The sequence below is a fragment of the Pituophis catenifer genome, unplaced genomic scaffold, assembly GCF_029215685.1.
Source record: "Pituophis catenifer annectens isolate HBS135680 unplaced genomic scaffold, rPitCat1.0.hap2 SCAF_3, whole genome shotgun sequence".
In the NCBI taxonomy this organism is placed as follows: domain Eukaryota; kingdom Metazoa; phylum Chordata; class Lepidosauria; order Squamata; family Colubridae; genus Pituophis; species Pituophis catenifer.
The window spans coordinates 122,846,608-122,871,499 of record NW_027256883.1 but is presented as its reverse complement, the minus strand read 5'-3'; the positions used below and the strand labels follow the sequence as shown (position 1 = coordinate 122,871,499).

Below are 24,892 nucleotides of genomic sequence, written 5' to 3'. Positions count from 1 at the left end.
ACAATATACTGTAATTAGAATTCATATGTGATTTAAAACATAGCAGCTGCTAGAAGTCTTATATAATGCCTTACATTTTCTACAATAAATCAGAAGCTTGTGTATCCTTGTTATATCTATTTATTTTCTCCAGTCCAGTTTTCTGGGAAGAATTCTGATACAAATTAACTGTAATAAACATAGGATTTATTGATTTAATTGGATCTTCTTACAATATAATCAACTCCAATCTACTTTTCCAAAAGTTTTTGCAGTTCAGTATAAGAAATGAACATGTCAGTTACTTTCCACTTTTATGAATTAAGTCCACTAATGTTAATTTCTGCTTTTTCTTATAAAAATAACATTTTAAGAGGATTTCCTTTCATTTTAGCCAATTTTAGAAACTTAGTTGTTTATAAATCAAAAAGATAAATAACTCTAATTCTGTAGGAATAGTCCAATGCTAATAAACACACTATTTTATCATAGAGATAAAGCAAGCAAAGTGCAGCCTTAATTTTTCCTCTATAGAAAATGACTACTCAAAAAAAGAAACACCTATAATTAGTCCTAGGATCAGTTCATGCTTTCACATTACAAAAAAATCTTCTTTGGCAGTTGCAAAAACTTTATCCAGTTTTTATTCCATGTCTTCTGAGATCACACATATGACTAAAAATAAAACAAAATTTCACTATTAAAATCAACAATCAAAATGAATTCTATCCTTTAAGTGTGGGAAAAAGAAGAATATTTTATTACTCTTCCAGAAGTTATAACTGATTTGGATACTGACATTTTTGAAGGAATTGAATTCTGCAATTGTGGGGATTTCTCCTTTTTCTACATAAAAATGTGATAATTGTAATAACATGGCAATAGTTACCTATTTATAGTGGAAAAATCAATTTGTGGCATCCATTTGCCAAGCATCAAGGAAATGAAGACCTTGTTAAAACATTTGTAGTTCTTGAAGCAAATGCTGTATTTTCCATTCTTGCTTAAGTAAAGAGAAGAGATCTGGTTATTATTAGAATACTAATCAACAAGGAAACAGAAGTCCACTTCTCTTCCGCTCTCCCCCTTTCTTTCCCAAAATTGGCAGGGGAGAAATGTACACATTTGAAAATGAAGTAAAGACAGAAATTAAAAGGCTGAATATCTGCAAACAGCAGGGAACATCAATAAAACGTTACTATAAATAACTGACAAATTTTTCAGGTGTGCATTCAGTTTCTCTCCTTTTGGCATTTATTAAGCTTTGAGTATCTTCCCCCTCCTCCATTTCTTATCATTTTATAAGAAAATAACCTTTAAAATTTGAGGTGCAGATTATCTGTAACTGATATCTATTGCATACTGTCTATTATATCACTGATGATAAGTGACAGAAATCATCTCTCTTGCCCACATCTCAGCCATGGCCTCAGCATACTGAAAATTGAGCTTAGCCAGAACATTTGTCTTTGATTTCATTTTCACTTTCATTAGTACTGAAAAGCACCTTAGTTTGTTTCCATGTGTTTTTAATTTCTTCCTTTAAACTTGGTCAATTTTCACCCTGGACATTAGAAGAAAGTGTGCAATACCTTTACAAGATGATTTAGAAGCTCTGGGGACCTGCTCATTCATCCTACAAGCAATAATTCTGAGGAGCAACTGGAATTTAGGAAGCAAAGGAGTTGTAAGCTGGTCCTTGAATACCTGAGTTAAAACATAGAAGCAAAGTTGGAAGGTGCAATTTAGGCCATCCAGTCCAATGTGTGGCTGAATGCAAGAATCCAAATTATAACTTCCATGCAGATGATCGTCTGCCTCTTGGTAGGAAGTATCCAGTAGAAGTGAATCCATTGCCTGAGTAATTGATTATATTGTTTTACTACTTTTACCATTAGCATTTGTTTTTCAATCAGAATGTGCCCTTTTGTAACTTACATCCATTACTCTGTACCTCATACTGATGTTATATGATTTTGGATAAACGAAAAGTGCAATTGTGTCCTGACCCAAAGTCTACTCTTTTCAAGAATAAACATTACCAGTTTCTTCAACCTCACTTCATAGGACTTCTCTGAATCTGTCCCTGTTTATTTGAATCTTTCTTAAAATGCTTTGCCATATACAGTATGGACCAATACTCAAAGGGAGGTCTGCCCAACACGGAATAAAGTGGACTTATTATGTTCAGTGATTTGTAAGACTATATTTTTGTTGCTGTAGTCAAAATGTGCATTTACATTTTAGCGATGACATACTACTAAATTATATCCTCTTTGACATCAATCACTGTTCCAATATCTTTTCCAGATATACTGTTATCAAACTACCTCCTTCCCATAATTTTTTTCACCCATTTAGCTGAACAAAAATTAGCAGCTCAATTTTCTATTATTTTGAATAAAAGAAATATCTATATTCTAACAAGGGTAAGCTATAGAATAGTTTTAGCATAGTAACAAGAAGGAAGAAAAAAAGGTGAATATATTCCTGTACTTCCTGCATAAACAATGCAAGCCCCACCAATTTTATCACTACTACCCTCTACTACCATCACCACCATCACCCTGTATATTGTAGCCTTATGCTCTTTCAAAGGATTGGGTATGGGTCTGTCACTGAAATTGACAGGTTTTAGTTTGGTTTTGGAGTGGTCTTTAGTGTGTCTGTACCCTCCCCAGAAAGTGCATTTTTTTTTTCAACATTAAGGGAAGCAAGCAAATCAGTTTTAAAAGGGTTTTTTAAACAGTTTTACCTAAACTGTAATTGATTTCTGATGTCTGGGAATAGCAAAGAAAATCTCCCAGCGATTGTCTGATATGTTTTGGTTTCCTCTAAATAAATATTTATATAAAAATACAGATCTGCAAACGTTCAATTGAAATGCCAAATCAGTCTACAGAGAAGGTTCTCACTACGGCAGAAATGGAGCAATTGAATAATTCCCAATATTTTTCAATTGGAGGCTCATTTAAGACCTTACTATAGGTATTTTTCTTCACAAAATGGCATCAATGGTAGTAGAGGAAAATGGGTATATTAAAAATATAGATGTATTTCCCATGAAGTACATGATTGAACTGTTCTGAAACATTCTTTCTAGCATATCTTAGATTTTCCCATCCAATTTATCTTTGCCTTTTTTTTCCTGAACAGGCAAACATTCTTCCAAAAAACCCACTGGGTTTAAGCCAGATCTCTCTTATTTTCTAGAACCTTTTTATTGGGTCTAGGTGCTTTGCAGGAACAAAGGTTTGTACTAGATGATGGTACCTGGATTGTAACATTCCAGCTAACCAGAGTTTATAAAAGAAAACAGAATGAATGATGCTACCACAATCTCTACAATTACAATGGGGGAAGTTCTTGCAAATGTTGTTTTCTTTGGAAATACCTTCTATCCTGTATGAATTAGCATAGTGAGCATTGGCCCACCACAATTTTCTGTGGATATTTTTTAAGAAATGAAGAAAAGAAGTATATGGTACCCCAATGGAATTTAGTCACCTTGAACTGGATTATTTAATTATCAGTGTTTTCCCACCCTGCCTTATTTATGCACTAAGTATTCATTGTTTTCAGAATTCATTATTTAACAGTAATCCCATGAGACAGTATCACAGTGATGTGTTTTTTTTTTAAGAAATACTGCCAACATATTTTATCTTAGGTAAATTTAAGAGATAGAATCATCAGGAGCCGAATAAGTTAATAAGAATTCATGATGCATATATCAGCCTGAGCACTGTTATGGATAAAAGGAAAATAGTTTTAATAAGTAAGGATTGAAATTTTTTAGAGCTCGGTAGTTCCATTAAAGTGTGTGTTTACATATACATACTTGAGTATTGGACCGATTTTGAATTTAAAAAGTGCATTGTCTTGTCAAAATACATACTGTACCTTGTGAGTGATTGCTATAAAATTTCATGTTTTATAAATGATATGAATACAGGTAGTCCTTTGATTTACAACCATTCATTTTTGAAGTTGCAACAGCATTCAAAAAAGTTGTGACTGTTTTTCACACTTGTGACCATTGCAACATGGGGGTGGGACTCGTGATCAAAATTTGGACATTTAGAAATTGGCATGTATTTACGACAGCTGCAGTGTCTTGTGGTCATGTGATCACCTTTCGCCAACCTGCAAAGTCAATGTGGAAGCAACATTCACTTAACAACCACTTTACTAACTTCGCAGCTACAATGATTCACATAACTACTATAGCAATAGCAATAGCACTTAGACATATACTGCTTCACAAAGCTTTACAGCCCTCTCTAAGCAATTTACAGAGTCAGCATATTTTCCCCAACAATCTGGGTCCTCATTTTACCGACCTCAGAAGAATGGAAGGCTGAGTCAATCTTGAGCTAGTGAGATTCGAACTGCCAAATTGCTGGCAACCAGCTGGCAGCAGAAGTATCCTACAGTACTGCATTCTAACCACTGCGCCACCACAGTTCTATGATGAGAGATCGTAGAATGGGGCAAAGCTCCTTTAACTGTCTTGCTCAGCAACGGAAATTTTTTGGCTCAATTGTAGTTGTAAGTCAAGGACTACCTTTAGTCAACCACCTTTTAGTTAACAAGTATTGGTTTGGAAAGTTCAATTAATTGTCTAAATATTTTGGAAGCCATTTTAAATATTTAACCAAAAAAAGGTTCATTCTTTTCCTTCCTTCCTTCCTTCCTTCCTTCCTTCCTTCCTTCCTTCCTTCCTTCCTTCCTTCCTTCCTTCCTCCCTCCCTCCCTCCCTCCCTCCCTCCCTCCCTCCCTCCCATCACTTTTCCAAGATAAGAATTTTTATCCCTTAGGGATGGAGTGCATTGGGAGGAAATGATGTGGGTATAATTCCAATTTAGGAAAGTTCAACTAGAGTGTTACATGCCTACCTGCAGTCATTGATCACAGTGTACATCATGTTCAATAGCCTTTCATTTTCTGACACTGCATATCTACATATCTTTTAATATGGAATTTTGAATATATTTTGTGTGCTCTTTTTCATAGTCGGAAGTGTTGTCATGTGAATGAATCTAATCTTGGTAGTAAATCTGCTGGATGCATATGGTTAACAGCCTCTGTCAATTGATTTGAATTACTGGTCAGTCTTGCTTGGGAAGAGTACAGTCAGGATCTTGGCAGGCTGTGTGAAGATTGACCATGAATTCCAACCTCTCCACAACTAAAATGAATGTTTCCCTTCTCAGGCACGCTTTGGGCATTTTCCGACCAATATGCATAATAATGACTCTGCCTTGGATGAAGATGCTGATGATGAACTAGACCCAGGAAGCAAGTAAGTTAATTTGGGTGTGATTTGAGCTACGGTTTATTGACAGAATTATACATCCAGGACCAATTGGTAAAACCAGTTGAGAATTTTAGGGAGAACTCTAAAGAACCAACAAAGCAAATATTGCACAGTTGAGGGAAAACCTTCGATTACTGTTGAGTGCCGCTCAGAGGCAAGGTAGAAAGAAGAATCCTGAGCAGTACCTTAAATTATGGAGAAAACAGAACAAATAACCAAAAGGGAAAAACAGACTTAGTAGTGATACTGCTTGTTGTGAAAAGGAAGAAAAAAAATAAAAGTATAGGTGGTCCTTTACTTACAACCACAATTGGGAGCAACATTTCCATTGTTAAGCAAGATGGTTGTTAAGTGAGTTGTGCCTAATTTTATGACCTTTTTGCCAGGATTGTTAAGCAAATTACCACAGTTGTTAAGTAAATCATGGGGTTGTTAAGCAAACCCAGCTTCCTCCATTGACTTTGCTTGCCCCAAGCTGGCTAGGAAGGTAGCAACCGGTGATTACATGACTTTGGAATACCGCAACCACCATAAATGCATTCTGATTGCTAAACACCCAAATTTTGATCATATGACCATGGAAATGTTGTGATGATTGTGTGACGGCTGTTTAGAAGTCACTTTTTTCAGTACCATTGTAATTTTGTTCAGCCACTAAATGAATGGTTTTAAGTCAAGGACCTCCTGTATTGAAAGTATTGATTAACTTGCAGCTGGGATAGAAAGTATAGAAAGTAAATGATGGACTGAAAGATAAAAGTGGAACGATATGATGTATATAGGAAAAAATAATGTACAGGCACTCTGTCAACCAGCAATTCAAAACCTGTATCCAAGAGCATATTTTGGGGAGAAAAACCTGCTATAATTTTGTGTGTGTGTGTGTGTGTGTGTGTGTGTGTATGTATATTGTTGCATTCAGGGATATATCTATCTATCTATCTCTGAATGCAACAATATACTGAAAAAAGGCTTTCCATTGCATCTGTATATGATTTCCTGATTAGTGGTATTTCTGCTGTTCCTGCATGTCTGCACCAAGTATACTTAGATGCAATCCTATATACCAGCCTTAATCAGTTTGGCTCTCTCCAGATGTGTAGATTTTAAATCCAGCTTGTCAGTTAGTGGTCTTACTGCTTTGGGAAGTGAAGTCCACACATGTGAAAGGGCACCCAGATTGAAACATACAGCAATATATTTTTACACCTGAATATTGACTCAATGAAGTCAGAATATTGCTCTCAAGGCAATATTCTGTAGCAGTTCCCAATCCTTAGAAAATGGTGCCTCTGCAAGGCTACTGCTTGGCTTTTTTCAAATGATAAATTATAAATTAACAGCAGCAGTTCAAAAAGAAACAAAGGCCACATACCTTTCAAGTCTGGGCAACCTATTAAAATTAAAACTATATTCAATAATAATGTACTAGGCTTTCGGTTCTTAAATTCTGAACAAAGTACATTTCAGCTATCAAAAGCTTAGGAAATAATAATGAAAGATAGATCATAATGAAATAAATCCCATCCACATGGATTTGAAAATCCCGTCAAACAGAACTTGCAAATGCAAGCTTTTGAAAGAGCTCATTCTTGATCTGTGTTTTCCAAAGTGAGATTTTCACACACAAAAAGCCTATACACTAAGGCGTTGTCACAATGCATTACAGGTACTGTATGCATTTTTCTAAAAAAAAATCTCCCTGCAGCATTTCCTTGTTTTCCATCCCAACCTGAAGACAAAAATGGTCATAATTTATCTCCCCCCCCCCCTCCTCCTAGGTTACTGGAAAAGAGAATTTCACAAGTGGCTATTTCTCACTGCTGCTGGCCAAAGCCACAAAGCTAAATAATTATGGGTTTTTTTTTTTCATAACAAATGTAAGCGCTATGAGACTTATTTTGCCAAAATAGATCTTTGTAATAACTGTCAGCTAAAGCTTCACGAACATTTAGATTCATTGTCATGGTCATAAAATACCACGGTAGTGAAAAGACTTTATATTTTTCTTTAGATTGTCATCGGAAGACAGTGAGGAAACATCTTACTATTTGTATGACAGTGATGACTCTGGGGAATTAGCCAAAACGTCTGTTCCTCATGGAGAAATGGACCTGCTGGGAGAGATTTTGGATACACTGAGTACACATAGTTCCGATCAAGGGAAGCTCTCGGGGGCAAAAAGCTTGGACTTTTTTCGATCAATGGATGACATTGACTATAAGTCAAAGGTTAGTTGCTTTATCTTGTCTCTGTCTTAAATCTGAAATAACTTCTATGTAGCGTTAGCTTTTATGGCTGATATATCCTTCTGATTTTTTTGACCCTCTTTGCTCTCTAACTCTTTATAAGCCACTTAGAGTTGTTGATCAACAGGTCAAAAATTTAAACTATATATATAAAATCTTCAAGTAAAGCTGGGTAGTATAAATTAGCTGATCATCTTTTTAAATCTAAATTCCTGGGTCATTCTAATAAGATTTATTTGCACAAATTATTAGCTGATAAATATAATTTTATTCCTTTAAACATTACAAGAGTTACATTTTATGTAAGCTCTGCTTACAAATAGTTAAGTAAATGTCAATTATTGTAAGTAATTTTAGTACTTTGTTTTGATATAGTCCAAGACAGCAATAAAATAATTTATTCCTCCATCCATTAAATCATGTATAATTTGTAATCATTCATTCCATTTTTCCTGTCAAATGTAACTAATTTCATGCACAGATTTTCAGATCTATATTCCTTGTTATATCATGCAATCCATTCTAATAGTTGCTGCAAAAAAAATTATTTCTCAGCTAACACAGAATTGTTTACAATGTACAAGTATACATTGTATATACATATTACAGATGCACACATAACCTCAACTAGCACCCTTCTGTGTTTATGACAAGGATCCCTCATATAGTAATGCATAATATTTAAAAACTGAGGTGGGCATGACACATTTCTGTTTTACTCTGCTAAATTGTTAACCATTTGCTAAGGATTCCATTTATTCTCATCAATGTTTTACTTCCATTATCTGTCCCTCTGATCACATTTAGCAACCAACTTTCAACTTCATATTCCATAGCAAAAATCCTAATCCAAGTTTATTTAACAGACATTTATGATTATCTGCTAAAGAACAGAAATTAGGTCTACATTTTCCTTGTCAAGCTAAAACACACTGCACTTTCCAAAATGTGTTCCTTATCCTTGTTTCAATCAGAATTCATTATGGTATCTTTCCCTTTGTATCTGGAAGCAATGATGGCCTTCATCCATTTGTCAGGTTTCACTTTTCTGTTAAACAGCACATTCCAAAAGCAAACCAAGTCCAAACTAGTGTAATTATTTATTTACTATATCTGTGCCTACAGAATTACTGTTTTCTAAGTTTCTCAATAGCATTGACTTATGGGGAGGGATGGTTCTATTTATACACTGTAAATGCTGTTTATCTGTCTATGGAGATTCTCAGTCATCCACGTCATAGTTGTCCCAAAGGTGCTTTTTCAAGAGACAGCTGGACTTTCTGGGGTTTGGGTTTTTTTTTTTTGAAGACGTTACTCATCCAAGAAGAGCTTTTTCAGGTCTTTTGCAATTGACTGATGGTGATTTTGTTGAAGTTGATAGTGTTCAAATGGTACTCCTTATATTTTGGGATTGCACACAAGGTGTCTATTACTATTAGTATTATCTTTGCTTTCTATTGTCATAGTCATGCTACTTCTATTAGCAGGTCTTTATACATTGGGATCCCCCCACCCCTGTTCTTTTACTTCTAGTCTGCTATCTCCAGTTATTGCAATGTCCACTATCCAGACTTTTTTTTCCCTTTCTTTCTTAATGATAATTCTTATGTGTGGGGTGTTGTGTGGCAGATGCTTGCTTGTTTGAATTCTAAAGTTCCAGAGCACTTTAACTTCTCATTTTTCTTTGTTTGGTGATCCCACCAGTTCTTGCTTGCAAACAAGTGGTATTTCTTGCAGATGTTCCAATACACCAATACTGCTATTTTGTCATGCTGTTGTTAATAGTCAGTCTGCACGATCTTCTTGCAGCAGCTTACTGGGCGGTTCACTGTTTCTTCAGCTTCTTTGCAGAGGCGGCATTTGCTTTCTGATGCTGTTTTCTAATTCTGGTTTTGTATGCATTTGTTCTTAAGACTTGGTCTTGTGCTGCCAGAATTAGCCCCTCTGTCTATTTCTTTAACACTCATTTTTTTTTAGCCATTTGCAGATGTTATTATCTGTTTTGCCTGTTAGTATTTTTAGATACTGACCATGTAATACTTTGCCTTCCCATTTCTCTTTTCTTTATTTGGTCTTTCTTATAGGCCAGTTTAGTTTCTTTGGTATTCAGTAAGTCTTCATGGTATACTAGCTTCAGTGTTTCTTTACTGTCCTTCAGATATTCTTCCAGTGTTCTTTCTTCTTCTTCAAATGTCTGGTGTACTTGCAACATTCCATATCCGTATATGCTCCTTTGTAAATACAGTGTCAACATCATTGCATAATTGAAGGGCTATGATTCATTGTCACTGCTTTTCTGATTTATTGATTGATTGATTGATTTTGTTTGCTGCCCAACTTGCTTCAAACTGACACATTGTTCCAGCTGCATATCTAATAATTGGCATTGTCCAGATATTAATATCCTTGATGGTATTTTCACCACTGAGCTTAGACTTTTAAGTTCTTCATCACTCTTCTAATGTATTCACTACTAATCATCTTCTTGACTTCAGTGTTCTTGATCTTTTCATCTTGAGGGATTCCCAGGTATTTATACTGATATTCATCCACTCTTGATGTTATTTCCATAGGGCATATTGATTCATTCGGTTTTCACAGTTTTTTCCCTGTTGATGGTAAGGATGCCACAATTGCTTGGTTCAGTGCCTTTATTTTCACAGTAAAACAGAAAGATAAATACTCAAGAGTCCAAATGTCCGACAAGAAATCTTTCTCTCAGCAATTCCAGATGAGGCTTTAGTGACTATTCAAGGTTTGCTTTGTTCGTCACAAGGATCCCTGACCACCACCCTCTATTATATAGTCTCTGGGGTGTGGTCCAGTGACTCAGTTCTAATCCCTAGCACGCCTCCTAAGCTGCTGCAATCGTTTATCACGCCTTCGGAGGCGTGCTTCCAGGAATGATGTTTCTTCATCACTCTGATCCGAGCCACCTGTCTCCCTACTGATCTCCTCTCCCTCTGCCGGCACCTGAGACAATGCCAGAGGGGAGGGGCCTGGAGAGGGAGGCCTGGCTGACTCCTCTTCCTCATGCTCGGAGCTTTCTTCCTCCGATGGGACAGGCTCAGAGGGCGGGGCCACAACAGTTCACACTCATCACAGTCTCTTGGCTGTATATTCGGACAAAGTTGAGCAATGATTCTGTTTCAGATGGTGTTTTTCCATTCAGCTTCAGATTGTTTGCGTAAAGGAGATAGGATAGTCTGGCAGATGTTTTTCATGTTTGATAACCGTGGCCTGACTTGTTCAGTATTGTTGACAAAGCAATCAATGACAAACAGTAGTGATGTTAATGAGTCTCCTTGAAAGATTCCTTTCATGATATTAACCTCTCCCAGTCTATCACCATTGAACAGCAATTGTCTCTTCCATTGTGCCATTGATCTTTGCACAATGTTTCTGATGTTCTAATGACTCCTGTTATTTCTAGGCATGTCTTTCTGTCTGTCAAACTTTCACATTTCTGTACCTTCCATTTCCCTCCAATCATGCGGCAAGGAGTTGAATGCCTTCTTGTAATCTATCCAAGCTATATTCAGATTGGTCTTCCTTCTCTTAAACTTTTCCAAAATCATCTTGTCAATAAGCTGATCTTTTGTTCCTGCTTGAGTAGCTTTCTTTCTGCTGTGATCTCTAAGATCTAATCGGATCAAAATACTGTGATTAAGGATAAAGAGAACCTCTAAATTTTACAACATTAAGAGTTGTCTTCATTTCAGTTTCTTTATCACCTAGAACATCTTTACATCCTGAAACTGAATTAACTCAAATTTAAAATTTTTGTGGGGCTAGAAGAAGGAATCAAAATTTGGAAGATTGTTCTGAAAGGAAAGAAATGTTACATAATTTATTCTTGATTCATTCAATTGAATAAAAATAGGCAGGTTAATTAAGATGTTTTAAAATTTAGTGTAATTTTTGTATGCTCTTTTTTTCCGATTAAAAATATAATGAAGTTGTTATTTAGAGTTACCAAGGGAAAGAATTCTGATAGACTGCACATTCTCTTTTTTATTTCAGAATAAATCCAACACTCCAAGTGAGAGCAATCTTGCCCTACTCTGTAGTGGTTGGACATCTGATCTGGCTACTTCGAATCAGCGACAAGATAACAACATCCTCACAGAAAGGAAGCTTCCTCAATCACCCAGGAAACATGTTCCTTCTAGCAGTTATAGAGAATCTGTTTTTGTGCTAAATAAAGAAAAACCTAACCTTACCTCCAGTGCTGATGACTTGACTTCGCCTAATAATTATCCAAGATCTCCAGATTCACCCCAAGAAACTATGCAGGAACATTCTCTGCAAACTTTGCAACTGAAGAGTAAGTGGAATGAAACACTAAGCAGGACCTCTGCAGATGAGAAGTCACCAAACTTGAGTCCAAATCCATCTTTCCTCGTTCCATGGGAGAGGGAAACCCAAGATGGAAATGAAATTCTTGAAGAAGGTGGGCTTCTTCAAGAAGTTGTGTCATTATGTAAACTGACTTCTGCTTTCAATCAAGGTTTAAACATTTCAGGGGACAGGTTTTCCAACAGCAGTGGGAATAAAACGTAAGGAATATTTATTTATTGAGAGGTTACATGCGTGGTAAATGACTAAAGGAAAACAACTCAGGATACCATAAAAAGGAAATAAGAGATCTTCAGGTTTTTTAATCTTTAGTTTTAGTTGGCCTTATTTTTGTGTTTTTATCCTTTTATTTTGAGCCTATCTCCTTTGAATATATTTGCTCCATTTCGATTCACAATATAAACTTGCATTTGGGATGGGGCTGTATAAGAGAACCAGTTTGGTCTAATGGTTAAGGCACCAGACTAGAAACCAGGAAACTAAGTACTAGTCCCACCTTAGCCATGAAAGCCAGCTGGGGGACTTTGGACCAGTCATTTTCTTTCTCAGCCCAACCCACCTCGCAAGGTTGTTATTGTGGGGCAATAAGAGGAGGAAGGAGTATTAGGTATGTTATTGAGTTATTTATAAAGGCGGGATAAAAAAAAATCTAAAAAGAAAATGTGTTTACAAACATGTTTAGCATGCAGTCAGTTACAGCTTCATCCTGGACATTTCCAGTTGTATTTTCAGCTGCCATGTATAAAAACCTGAAAGTCACTGCCAGTCAGTATATGCAATACTGAGTTCAGATAACATGCCATCTTAACTAAAGCATTCTAGATTCATGGTACTAGCTTGATTTCACATTTAAGCCACAGCTGGTCTGTGTCATGAAACAGTTTTTAATCATTTCCTTTCCCTATATGCAAAAAGAAATGTATCAGACAGACACATTTATCCTTCTATAACAGAAACCAAGAAATGTAGCATGACTATTCTGGAACTTAATATGTGATCTGAAGGCCTTAAACTGAGAAGGGCAGATTTAAATACCTTAAAGGCTGAACTGTAAATATGGGGGGGGGGGAGCCATCATTATTTCGTAGCTGCAAATGTGCTTGAGTGAAAAGAAATGCAGACCATTTACCAAACAACGGAACTCTTAAATTTACAGATGATCACCAGTGTAATATTGTTTATGCAGTGATTTTAGTAAACTTGTGAGAACTTTGTTAAATGTGCTGACATTACCGAGCACTACCTATCAGTAAAATGAGAATTCTAATATGTGCTTGTACCACTTATTAACCCCAGTTGTTAATGATTTCTTTGGATTTATTATAAAATATGTTGTTTTTAATTTTTAGCAGACAATGCCCCTGTCTTCCAGACTCTGAAAAATGGTACTGTATATATATAAATATATATTGAAATTATGAAATGCAGCAAAAAGTTTACAACTGCTTTCAGAACTTATTATTATATTTTACATTTTGGTTTTCTTGAAATACATATTTTGATCACAGTTGGAATTTTAATGGAATGAACCTTTGAAAGATGTAATATTTGTAATTGGAAATAATCTGTTCTTCTGGAGATCATGCCTCTTTACAGATAACTTTTAACATGTTTGTAAAGTCATTGGATTGTTGTTAAGTGTGCTGCCTAACCAAATTCTATACTTTTAGTTTTTTAAACAACACAGGAACAGTTGCAGTAAAAAGAGAAATACATTAGACTCATGGTGCAAATCCTTTTTGGTTATAGGCAAATGAGTCAAAGAACCACCACAATTTCTAGCATTTAGGTTTAATTTGTGAAGAGGATGAAATCCATCTATTACAATCTCCCTACCAATCACTGACAGCTTTTTAAAATTGTCTTCTAAAGAATTTATTCAAAAATCAATTATCTGGTATACATATATCAATGTTTAGAAGCTCCTTCAGATTTGTCACTAGATCAAATATTTTGGAAATGGTCAGAAGTGATTTCTAGATATATGTATAAAACAGCTGACAGACTTTTAGGTCCTATAGAATAGTAGTCCCCAACCTTTCCAGTTTGGTGGTCCAGCAGTAGGAGAGAGGAAATGGTTCTGTGTGAGGGGCAGGCGCGCCTGCAAGTACACACAGCTCCATTTGTGCAAGTGGTGTGTGTGTGTGTGTGTGTGTGTGTGTGTGTGTGTGTGTGTGTGTGTGCGCCCGCCGCTCACACAAATGGAGCTTCGCACACATGCCCACAGCTCATGCAAATGGAACTTCGTGCACATGCATGAGCCCACCACTTGCACAAGTGGAGCTGTATGTGGGCTGCCTCCTGGGATTTGGGGACCCCTGCTATAGAAAGATCAATTGAATATAGAAACAATTCTTTTCCCCCCAGCACCTATTTTATAGAATGCAAGGTTCTTTCTCTATTGTATTGTATCATTAATTCGTTCTCCAAGTATAAAGGTTTATCCTAAACATGTTTCACTGTCTCATATACAAGTTTCATTTTCAAAAAGAAGAAAAACTATGCATATGCAAACTTTCCACAGCAATTATAAAGTGCTTCTTCTTTTTTTAAAAAGGTTAAATCCTGCATGGATATCTCTATGAATCTTACACAACAAGGTTATGTGGAGATGGGGGAGAGTGCGAAAAAGCTTTATCTAGTAAAGTTCACAGGTTTTCAGTGACTTTCATGGTTAGTGAATGTGATTTGGGATTCCATCTATATGGAATTCTCTCATGGTAAAGTATGTATTGATGAGTCTTCTTGATGAACTTTTGAAATATAACTTTCTTTGGTTCTTAAACTTACTCCTATGCCAGATTTTATTATAGTTGTCATTTGTTCCAAGGGTAACAATTGTGCCTTAAAAATGTGTGCTGCGATACTTGCCAACTCTTTTTATTATTAACAAAAGGACAAAGTATTTCCAAAGGATCAGAGTAAACTTTCAGCTAGCAATTACTCTGTTTGCCACCAATTATTGTCTAAAAATTCTCTGTATAGGCCACATAAATAATATTTCTATAGTGACAGAAATATTACAGTTCCCATATATCGTTTTACCTATTTTGTATTCTCTGTTTTGGGGAAATTTAAATTACTGTTTTTAATATGGTGAGTTTTTTAAAAAAATATTTTAAAAAATATTTCTCAGGAATCCCAGCAATTATGTCTATTGATCTTGTGATTTTTCTATAAAATATTGGATTATTTTACTGAAATTTAGCTTATTTATTCAGTACCATTTGTCTGTCTAGAATGCAAATAGACAGCCTAGTGTTTTCTGGGACTTCAGCTCCCATCAGATCAGCCGGCATGGCTAGTGGGAAAGTCAAAGGAGAGATAGTTCATAACATCTGGAGGGCAATAGATAGCTTATTCATATTTAGAACAAATAATGCATTGTTCAGTCAGGTGATTAGCTGGCTATTCAAATTTATTTTTAATAGATGATATAAAATCACTTTTAGTTGCTTTATACCCACCATGGATTTTATCAGATATGCAAAAGGGAAATCTGTTTAAACCTTTATCCTATTCCCAAATCAAAAGGCCCAGGCAGCATATAGAATAATTGCACCAACAGCTTTCCTTAACTAATGTCTTTCCAAGAATGGAAAAGATTATTTTGAAAAATCAACTACTTTAGTTCAGAGTTGGTTATGCATCTAATGGATAAGAGATTGCTTTGCTATCACTTTCCAAACCCTTAGATAACCATCCTATGCCCTGATTGACTTTTGCTACATTGCAGAAATTAAAATTGCTTAAACTAGAAAGATATTTTTTCAGGTACCTCTATGCATAGAGAATTACATGGAGTAATGTGTTGTAATGAGACCCACTTTGATGAATAGTAGAATAGTGAAAAAGGCAGTCGTTGTTTTTTTTTCCAAACTGACTTTTTAAATATTTCCCTAGCATTTCAAAAAGTGATATTACTACTTTTTGATTGCTGTGAGTTAGTTTATCAAAAACTGTCAGTACTGGCTAACTTTGCTCTCAAAGATGTCAACAGTGATTTTCCAATTGATTGAATAGACGGCTTGCACTGATGAGCACCTTTGAAAATTTTAATTTTCATAGCTAGACTAGATAAATCCGTCAAAAGATCTGTTAACATTGTTTTAGCAGTGCTTAAATCATTATACTTAGGTTTCATTAGATAAATTATATAAAACAAAACAAATATCCCCTTTTATTCATCCTGCCCATAGTTTACTAGTATATCTTGTAGGCTGTATTGAGCAGGGAATGAAAAATAGTAATGTTAGTTGCCAGTTGGGTGAGAAGTATGTGTCCGTTTCTGTAATCTCTTCCTAATATTAGTATTCATTTCATAAGTGAGTCCAGGCTCCTACTTAGCTAAAGAATTAGAAAAGTATTTATGTCATTAGGAGCTTTTTCTTACGTATCTTTGCTTCAATATAGCAACAGTGTAGATGCCACTGTTAACATGAAACTTTTGTGCTGTGATAGAATGTAATTTTGAAGTCAGCCTTTTCAATAAGAGGCATAAAAACCTTTTTTAAAAAACCTTTTAAAAAAAGTCAAACTTTACAAAATTGCCAAACCTCATATGGGTTCAGCATTGTTATCCCTACACATTCTTCTCTGTGAAGATGTTACCATTTTTTTTTAATGTTGGGGTTTTGTAGGCACCAATTCAGGGTACCTTGCTGCCAATCCTGGGTATAATTCAAGGAGAAAAAGGAATAAGAAGTGTGACCGTCTTCCTAATTTGTTACTATAGGAAATGTAAGGACTACAGCATACATCCAGACAACTGCCCCATGATGGCTGGGGATGGTCAGAGTTGTATTCCCTTATGTCTGGAGGACACAGCCTTGAGGAAAACTAGATCAGGCTTTAATTCACAAACAAGACATTGGTTGGCTTTGATAGGTGTACTGTTCACTTTGTCCAAAGAAAAAAGTTAACAATTTGAAAGCTCTCACTTCCTAGACAACAATAAATCCTGTTCTGAATTCAAAGGAACACATCACTGCCAAGCTCCTTAAACTCACACCTGCAGGAAAGTAAACAATCTTAGATTTCTTTTTTTAAAAAAGTTTTATTAAATTTTTCTTTTACATACATATTTTATGAACAGAGTATTGACCGGGTCTTGTACATCTTGTAACATAGTTATATATTGATTTTTATAGTCTATTCCAATCTTCCTTTTTGTTTTTTCCTAATACAATTTACATATTTCAGTTTTAGCCGTAATATTCTTTTTCCCTACTTCTAATCTCTTCTTAATACATAATATATAAACAATATCACCATCTGCCCTTCAATTCCTAGTTTCTTAGCATAACATCAATTATCTTATTTCTCCACTTATAAAATATATTTTTAAGAATTCCCATCACACTTTTTGTCTATAAACAATGTGCTTCATCATATTCAATTCTTACATTGAAATCCTTTAACTTAATTAACCTTCCACATTTTATCTTAATCTCTTCTTAGTACATAATAAGCAATATCACTATCCACCCTTAATTCCTGATTTCTTACTGTAGCATCAATTAATTATTTTATTTCATCATTTACAATATGTTTTTTTCAAAATCTCCATTGCACTTGTTATCATTTCAATTTTGTGTCTTGATTTCAATTATTTTCATAATTGAACCAAATTGCCACTTCATATTTCATCTCCTGTTCTGTTTTACAATAAACAATTTATATCATCATATTAGCTTCTTACATTCACAATTAATAATATTAATACAGTTCCCTTAGATCTACTAATATATACCTTATTTCCCTTCCTCCTTTTCCACTATTCTTCCCCTTTTAACCATTTTCTCTTGGTCTCTACAAAATTCCACTTCTTAATAATTTGTTCCTTTCATCCCATTCTCTTAACTTTTTCTTTTCCTTTATATTTATTTTATCTTTTCTCCTGAATCCTTTTTCTAACTTTTGGGTCTATTACTTGCATAATTCTCCCCAAGCTTTTTTCTAATTTTTTTCCATTTCCTTCTCTTTCCTTTGATTGATCCTTTTTTGGGGGATATTTCCCCCTGTCCTCTCTTTTTTTGCCACTGTAAATCCCAGTGTAAACATCTAACTTTTTACATTCAATTCCTTTTCCTTCAGTATTATTTTCTTGCTTCTCATTTATATTCTCTTTTTCCTGTTTTGTGTGTTCTAGCCAAATTTCTGACTTTTTGTTGCCCTTTAATAATTCACGCATGTTTTTAAACATCTCAATTAATTCCTCACACATCCAAGACTCCATATTGTCAATTTAAAAAATTGTTAATATTTATCTTATATTTAATTAAGATTTTAAAGTCCATATAGTCTCTTTTTTATTTCCAGATAATCCAGTTTAAATGTTTGTCCAATCCACTCCAATTTAAAGCTTTGTTATTTTCCACCTCTGTTGAAAGTTGAGTCCAAGCAATTAAAAAAAAAAAACAAATACTCCTTAAAAGTTCTCATAGTTTCTTTTAGTAGTCAAAGTCACTGCTATTATTTTCTTCAATGTTCATTCCAGTCTTGTAATGCTTTATTTCCACTAGCAGATGTCTCTCTCCAATCCACAATGTTCTCAGAACAAAAAAGTATCAAGCTTACAAAAGTATTTTAAATCCACATAGAAAATACTTTCCCTCGGATTTCTTTTCCTTTTATTATTTTTAGTTTCTCCAAGATCAGTTTTAAGTCGTTATAAAATTTCTTGGGCTTTAGTATTTTAACTTCCTTTTTGTCTTCCTTTAAGTGTCAAAACTGTCAAAAATATTTCAAATCTTCATAAAAAGTACTTTCCTTCCGGTTTCTTTTTCTTGTATTAGTTTTAATTTCTCCAAATCCAATTTTAAATCCAGTTATAAAGTTTTCTTTCTTGGGCTCCTCAAGGAGGAGGTACTTTAACCTCCTCTTTGTTCTTCTTCCTCCATTAAAATTCCCAATTAGCCACTCATTTCCTCTCCGGGACACCTTTAAAGTTTTTTTTTAAATTTCCTTTTTTTACCTGTGAGTTGGCCAGCACTCCTTTCAAACACCGTTCCTGCACATAAATCTTATTCTGGTTGCCCCAGCTTCAGAGTGGTCATTTTTAAATGGCCGCCACCCCCGCCACTAGTTCGAAGAGCCGCCTCCGACCTTTCTAGGAACTTGCCTGTTCCTCTTGGTCATCCGAGGCACCTCTCCTTCTTCACTGTCCCTACAGGACGGTTCTGGTCCAAAGACTCCCTTGACAGCAGTTTGTCCGGCTGGATTTTTGCGGAGCTCATCGGAGCCCGCTATTTTCCAGCCAGCTTTGCCGCGATGCTTCCGGTTTCTCCCCCAACAATCTTAGATTTCTTGTTTTAGCACTTTTTCCTCTTCATTTTAAGATAATTTGGTGTTAATAGGAGCCATTTCTTTTCCTCTTCAAGCAAACAAAAGCTGAAGTTTTCATGTCTTACATGAACTTAAAATTTGGTTGCCTGTGAAAGTAAATTCCAGTGGTGCTTCCTTCTGCCCAAGGTCTCATAACTCTTTCAATCTGGGAATAAGAGATAAATTACATAATTATTCCCTCTTCCACACTTATTTCAAGTAGCTTCATGCAAGACATCATCTTGCTGGATTGTGTTCCCAAGAGTCTGGTGCCATCCAACCATACTTAACTGCACTCTGTGTCGGCCACTGATATTCTCTCATCCTTTTATCTTATAGCGGTGTTGCTTCTGTGTAAGGGATCCAACTAAGTAAATGTGCTTAAGCGCCTCATTTATGTCCAGTATCACAAAATTTCTGAGCAATAGACCCAAAAGTTCTTTTTCAAAAGGTAACTGGACTTTGTTTTGGGAAAAACAAAGTACAGTTGACTTTTGAAAAAGCACTTTTGGGACAACCATGACCTGGATAACTGAGAATCTCCATAAATACTGAGCAATAGGAATTCAGAATATCCAAATAGTTTGTTTTTCTCAAGGATCTGAAATAATGTTTCAGGAAAAACATTATTTTAATGTTAAATATTTGCTACTTACTGACATTGGGGCAGGCTTAGTAAAAATATGGGTCCTGCTATTAACTGCACCATATGTAGCAAGGCATGAATATAGAATCAGTATTAATGGGAGGGGAGAAGAGAGAGAAGTTAATTAAACTTTCAAACTGAAACACTTTTTAAATGGCTTCTCTTAGCTCTGCCTTCATCCCATCTCAGATGTAAGTAAAGCATCAACTAGGATGTGGGAAAGTGTTGGATTAAAGAAGTGTTGAATTTTGTGCAATATTTTTCCTTATATTTGTGTGTGTGCATGTATGTTTTGAAGCACCTGTTGCTTTCTCAGTAGGTCTTTGAGATTGCTTTTCACCCTAGTATATTTCTAGTTTTTGTTTCAAAATTGTGTTAAATTGTGTGTAGCATCTCATTACAGTTGTATAGTTAAAAGACGTACAGTACATTGTCAGTGGGCAAATAGCTTTTAGTCAACTGAAATTGAATAGGGACATCCTGTTATTGTGTTATAATACAAATCTAAAATTTTGCCAGTTATTTAGTAGACCTCAGACACTTACAGCTAGTAATACCTGTATTGCCCACATTATATTATAAATACACAACAGAGTGAGATTTCTGTTAATTTACTTGTAATTGCTGATCCTGTCTGTCCCACTGTTTCTTCACCATGCAAATAAATAGCTGCTTCTTACAATTGATACCAGATGGCAATGAATGGTCAATATGTATAATTTTTATGATCCATGGTATGACATCTCTGGTTGTGATAAATGATTGCTTGTTTCAATACATGTTGCCCTTACATTTGGATTGTTTATTTGGTTAACTTTTGTATATTTCTTGTATATTTTCTTCCCATGGCTAAACGTTGATCGAGAACTACTTTGAATTGACTTACTTGAGTTAATTGAAGCACTGTGTAATCTAGTCCTGATTGCAAGTAGCAGATAAGCACTGTGATGAATTTAGTGTTACATACCACATTCTCTGTATTGCAATAGTTGTGGTTCAAGAGCGTACTTTATTTACGTTACACTGTGTACATAATTTCATTAATGCAACACAATTATATATTTATGACCATTTGTCTTGAAGAAGAGAATACAGAAAAAATTCATCTGAACAGAGCAGATCGTTCAGCGCCTGGTTTATTATTTAAAAAACAAAATTTCAGAGTTGCAGAAATCCTTTTTAAAATTATGTTATGAATATTGCAAACCAATATTGCAAAGCAACAAAATCCAGGGTGATTTGCCCCAGAATGTGTTTCTACTTCTCTTCTACCAATATAGAACTATTTGAAAAGGGACTAGAATTGTATTATTCATGAAATCAGTATTGGTTGCACCAGTTATATATAGAGAAATAAAAATGTTGCAAAAAGAAAATGAAGAATAGTGTAGCCAATCACAAAAAGGGACAGATTTTTTTTTTTTACTGCTAAACAAGTTTCGAAAAAAAGGAGAAATTCAACATATCCAATATCTTCCAAAAAGTTCCCTTTGATGCAGATATAAGGCAAACATCAGCCTCTAGCAATTTCTTTGCATCAATGCCTTTGGGTCCACAAACTTCCTAGTGTAATTGCAGAGAGCATTCTGGGAGGCCGATGACATTCTTGTAAATGAGTGTTTTGTCATGTGCCATACCCACTACTTTATGAATAGGAACCTTTTTTTAATTCTTCTCTTCACTTGCTGTCCAAAAATGTCTCTTGCCAATGATGTTGTCTGCAGGATGGATAGGAACCAGGCCTCCTGGCTCTTAAAAAAAAGAAGATGAAGAAAGACACATTGTTTGAACTTAGCAGACAGGTTGTGCATGCAAAAAGTTAAATCTCAATCCAAGAAAGGTTGAAAAAAGATTCCTGCCTCAAATCCAGAAGAGCTATTTCCCATCAGTATAAACAAAAATGAAACTATAATAGATCAACAATCTGATCGGCTAAAAAGCAGCTTTGAAATGGGCATATATAGGTAAAATTACTAGATAAAAATCAGCTGCATTATAAATTGGTGTTAGGAATGGATCCTGGCTCTGAAAAAGTATAATATGCTGCTCTTGGAGGATGAAAACTGGAACTTTTTTTTATTATTATTAGTAGCACCTCTGTATGCACTTTAAGTTGACCCTTTGGGATAATGTTAATACAAAGTATTTGATGGACTTCACATTGCCATAAAGTGCCCCACTTGTGTAATATAAAACGAATAAAAAAACAGCAAATGTCAACAATGGTGAAATATAGTAGTTTTCTTTCATATTGCTTGGAACTCTATACATAAAGTCAAAAGATTGAAAACAGGAACATTGTTCTGTGATATTTAAGGTGGTTCTCAATATATATAAATCAAAATGAGGAGCTTGCAGTTGTGCACATTTTATTAATCATATCAAGTGGAAGAATAGAATATACAGTATATAAAGAATGCCTTGACTATGGAACTCCCGTACAGAATAGAAATGGACTCTAAATATACAGTTTCCTAGTTACAGTTGAGGAATAAGAAAAAGGGTTTCTAGCAAATCATTTCTCCACAATGAAAACCTTTCAGTACTCTCACTGTCTGAATAGCCAACTCCTGTGTGTTCCTGAACCTTTAAAGATTTCTGCGATGCGTGTTAAAGAACATGAGATTATGAAATGTTGAAAGTTAACTCCATCACTTTCGGTCTTGTCAACGGGAGAATGGCATGTCTGTGGATATAGCCTAGTTTAAGCAAGATGGCAACACATCCAGAAGACATAACGTATACAAATGGAATTTGACATGAAGTCGGCATGGCATACAATCTGGCCAGCACAGAATTCAAACAATAGCTGTTCACTGGAAACAAATGACAGGAGCAGCTAGCTGCCCACCATAAGAAGCCCCATCCAAGCTGCCAAATCCAGGTTAGCAGTTCTGATCATTGGGCAGTCTTCTGAGAGAAAGATAAATCACCTCCATTTAATCATACTTCTAGTCTGACAGTTACAATGGGAAGCATCCTCATCTCCAGCTTTTATCCTGTGTATGCATGTGTGCAGATAAAAAATATGGAAATGTATAAATACTATAAGGATAGAAATGCCTTTCAAGTTCCTCTTGCCAAGATCAGAGATGTTGTCAAACTTGTGCAGTCCTTTCCTCCACTAGATGTATTCTATATTTTTTATTGAAGTATACTGCTAAAACATGTCTTATTTTTTAAACAATCTGTTGTGATTCTCAAAATTTGGCTGCATAGAATATTCACAAAGGAATTGAGATCAAATATATAATAAAAGGCTTATTAGAGTCTGTCAAATACCAGAATCTTTTACTAGTCAGAATCAAACTTTTTGGAGCTGCACCTAAAAAATTGTAACTTTTGGTCAACTCCCTTTTCTAATTCATTGCTTCTGTATTAATGAGAATTAAGTGCATTTGTAAAACGGAAATAAAAGAGATGTAAAATCCAGCATGATACAACCAAAGAATTTAAGCACTTTCAGCTTGGATGACATTCAACTCTCCCATTTGAAATTCTTTGGTGAAATATGCCCACAGTAATTTACAGCAATCAAACAGTAGTACAAATAATAGCACCAACAACACCAATAATTTAATAACAGCAATAAACCGATAGATTTATGTATCCATACTTTTAGAAATATAGTATTAAATATGACTACTTTGAAGCTGTTCCTCGACCTTGTATAATCCCAAACCAATCCATATTCTGCTGTTGCCAGGAATTTAAACACAACTTCTAAAGACCTGAAGGGAGAATTTTCCATTCTGGATTCCCTGTGTTTTTATCATCATCATGATCATAACAGGAAAAATAACACTTATCAGATCCTGGAATTTGAATTTGAGTTTGGATTGAATGCGACAAGTAAAAATACCCCCACCCCAAATCTTCTCATGTACATAAAAACCATAGTAGTGCTTCCAGTTATGATGTGGATTTCCTGGTATGCAAGGAAAGCTAAGGGGAGACTGTGGTTTTTCCATCATCTGAGCATGGGAAGTTGGGGAATTGGATGGGGGGAGGGGAGAGAAAAATTGCCAGAAGCAGAATCTTTAAAGCTTTAAATCCCCAGGGGTTGTTGGCTTTCTTACAAATTTTGCATGAAATCCACCAATGAGCACAGATTCTGTGCCTTAAAAAATACAGGCCTTGGCAAGTACAGGCACATGGTTTCTTGTAGGGAGTAAGGAAAATGCCTTTGATGGAGATACGAAGGAGCTGTTGCTTAGGCCAAAGGGATAGAAACATTTTGAAATCCATAACAATATATTGTTCGAAAGTGGCTCAACCAGATACTTCCCTAATTCACTAAACTATAAGAAAGGGAAGAAGGTAAAGTTGAATCAGATTTTCAACATCCTGTTATTATAACCAATCTCAATAAAAGTAATTTAAGATACCTTGAGGAGTTGATTGCATGGTCTGATCTACCTAAAAGAGCTGGTGATTCTTTAATCTGTAAATTAGACAGTCAATGAATTTGGGACTAGTTCTCACATGAATGCATGGTGGTTTCTTGGCATTCAGTGGCATGGTGGTTTCTTGGCATTCAGTGTACAGGAATGATTTCTGAAGTGGGCTGTAGCAAAACAAGCATGTTTTTCCCCAATTCTACTGGATGTGTGGCAGTTTAGTTACATGGGTCAACGTTCCAGAAAGCCCCAACTCCAATTAAAAACTCAGAGGCAAGCATTTTTCAAAGTTCCATTTATTAGAGTAGGTATACTGGCACTTCTGGGAAAACCCAAATCTGAGAGTTCTGGGTTTTCCCTCAGTAAATCAAAATACGAAATCCAGCCCCTTCACCCATCAGTCTGTCACATGGTCCAATCATCATCTGTCCCAACCTGAGCCATCACTGCAACCACTTCTCCTCCAGATATAGAAACACCATGACCTTGACTGAAGGGAAGAATGCTATTATGTCTAACTACAATCACTCTCCTGAATCGTCCCTCCTACTTTCCCAAGCCCAAGAAGTTGGCAGTGTGGAAGCTTCTGGTGTTAATATGGCTTCCAAAGCTG

At 35.4% G+C, this 24,892-nt stretch overlaps 1 protein-coding gene across 1 annotated transcript in view; it reads left to right on the top strand.

Moving 5' to 3' along the window:
• The window catches only part of DENND1B (DENN domain containing 1B), a 207,076-nt gene extending 192,584 nt beyond the window's left edge, over nucleotides 1–14,492 (top strand). Inside the window, exons 20-23 of the mRNA XM_070939310.1 lie at nucleotides 5,196–5,284; nucleotides 7,314–7,530; nucleotides 11,572–12,107; nucleotides 14,465–14,492. Of these exons, the coding sequence (XP_070795411.1) occupies nucleotides 5,196–5,284; nucleotides 7,314–7,530; nucleotides 11,572–12,107; nucleotides 14,465–14,492 (870 nt within the window). The remainder of the gene's footprint in view (nucleotides 1–5,195; nucleotides 5,285–7,313; nucleotides 7,531–11,571; nucleotides 12,108–14,464) is intronic.
• The last annotated feature ends 10,400 nt before the right edge of the window (nucleotides 14,493–24,892 follow it).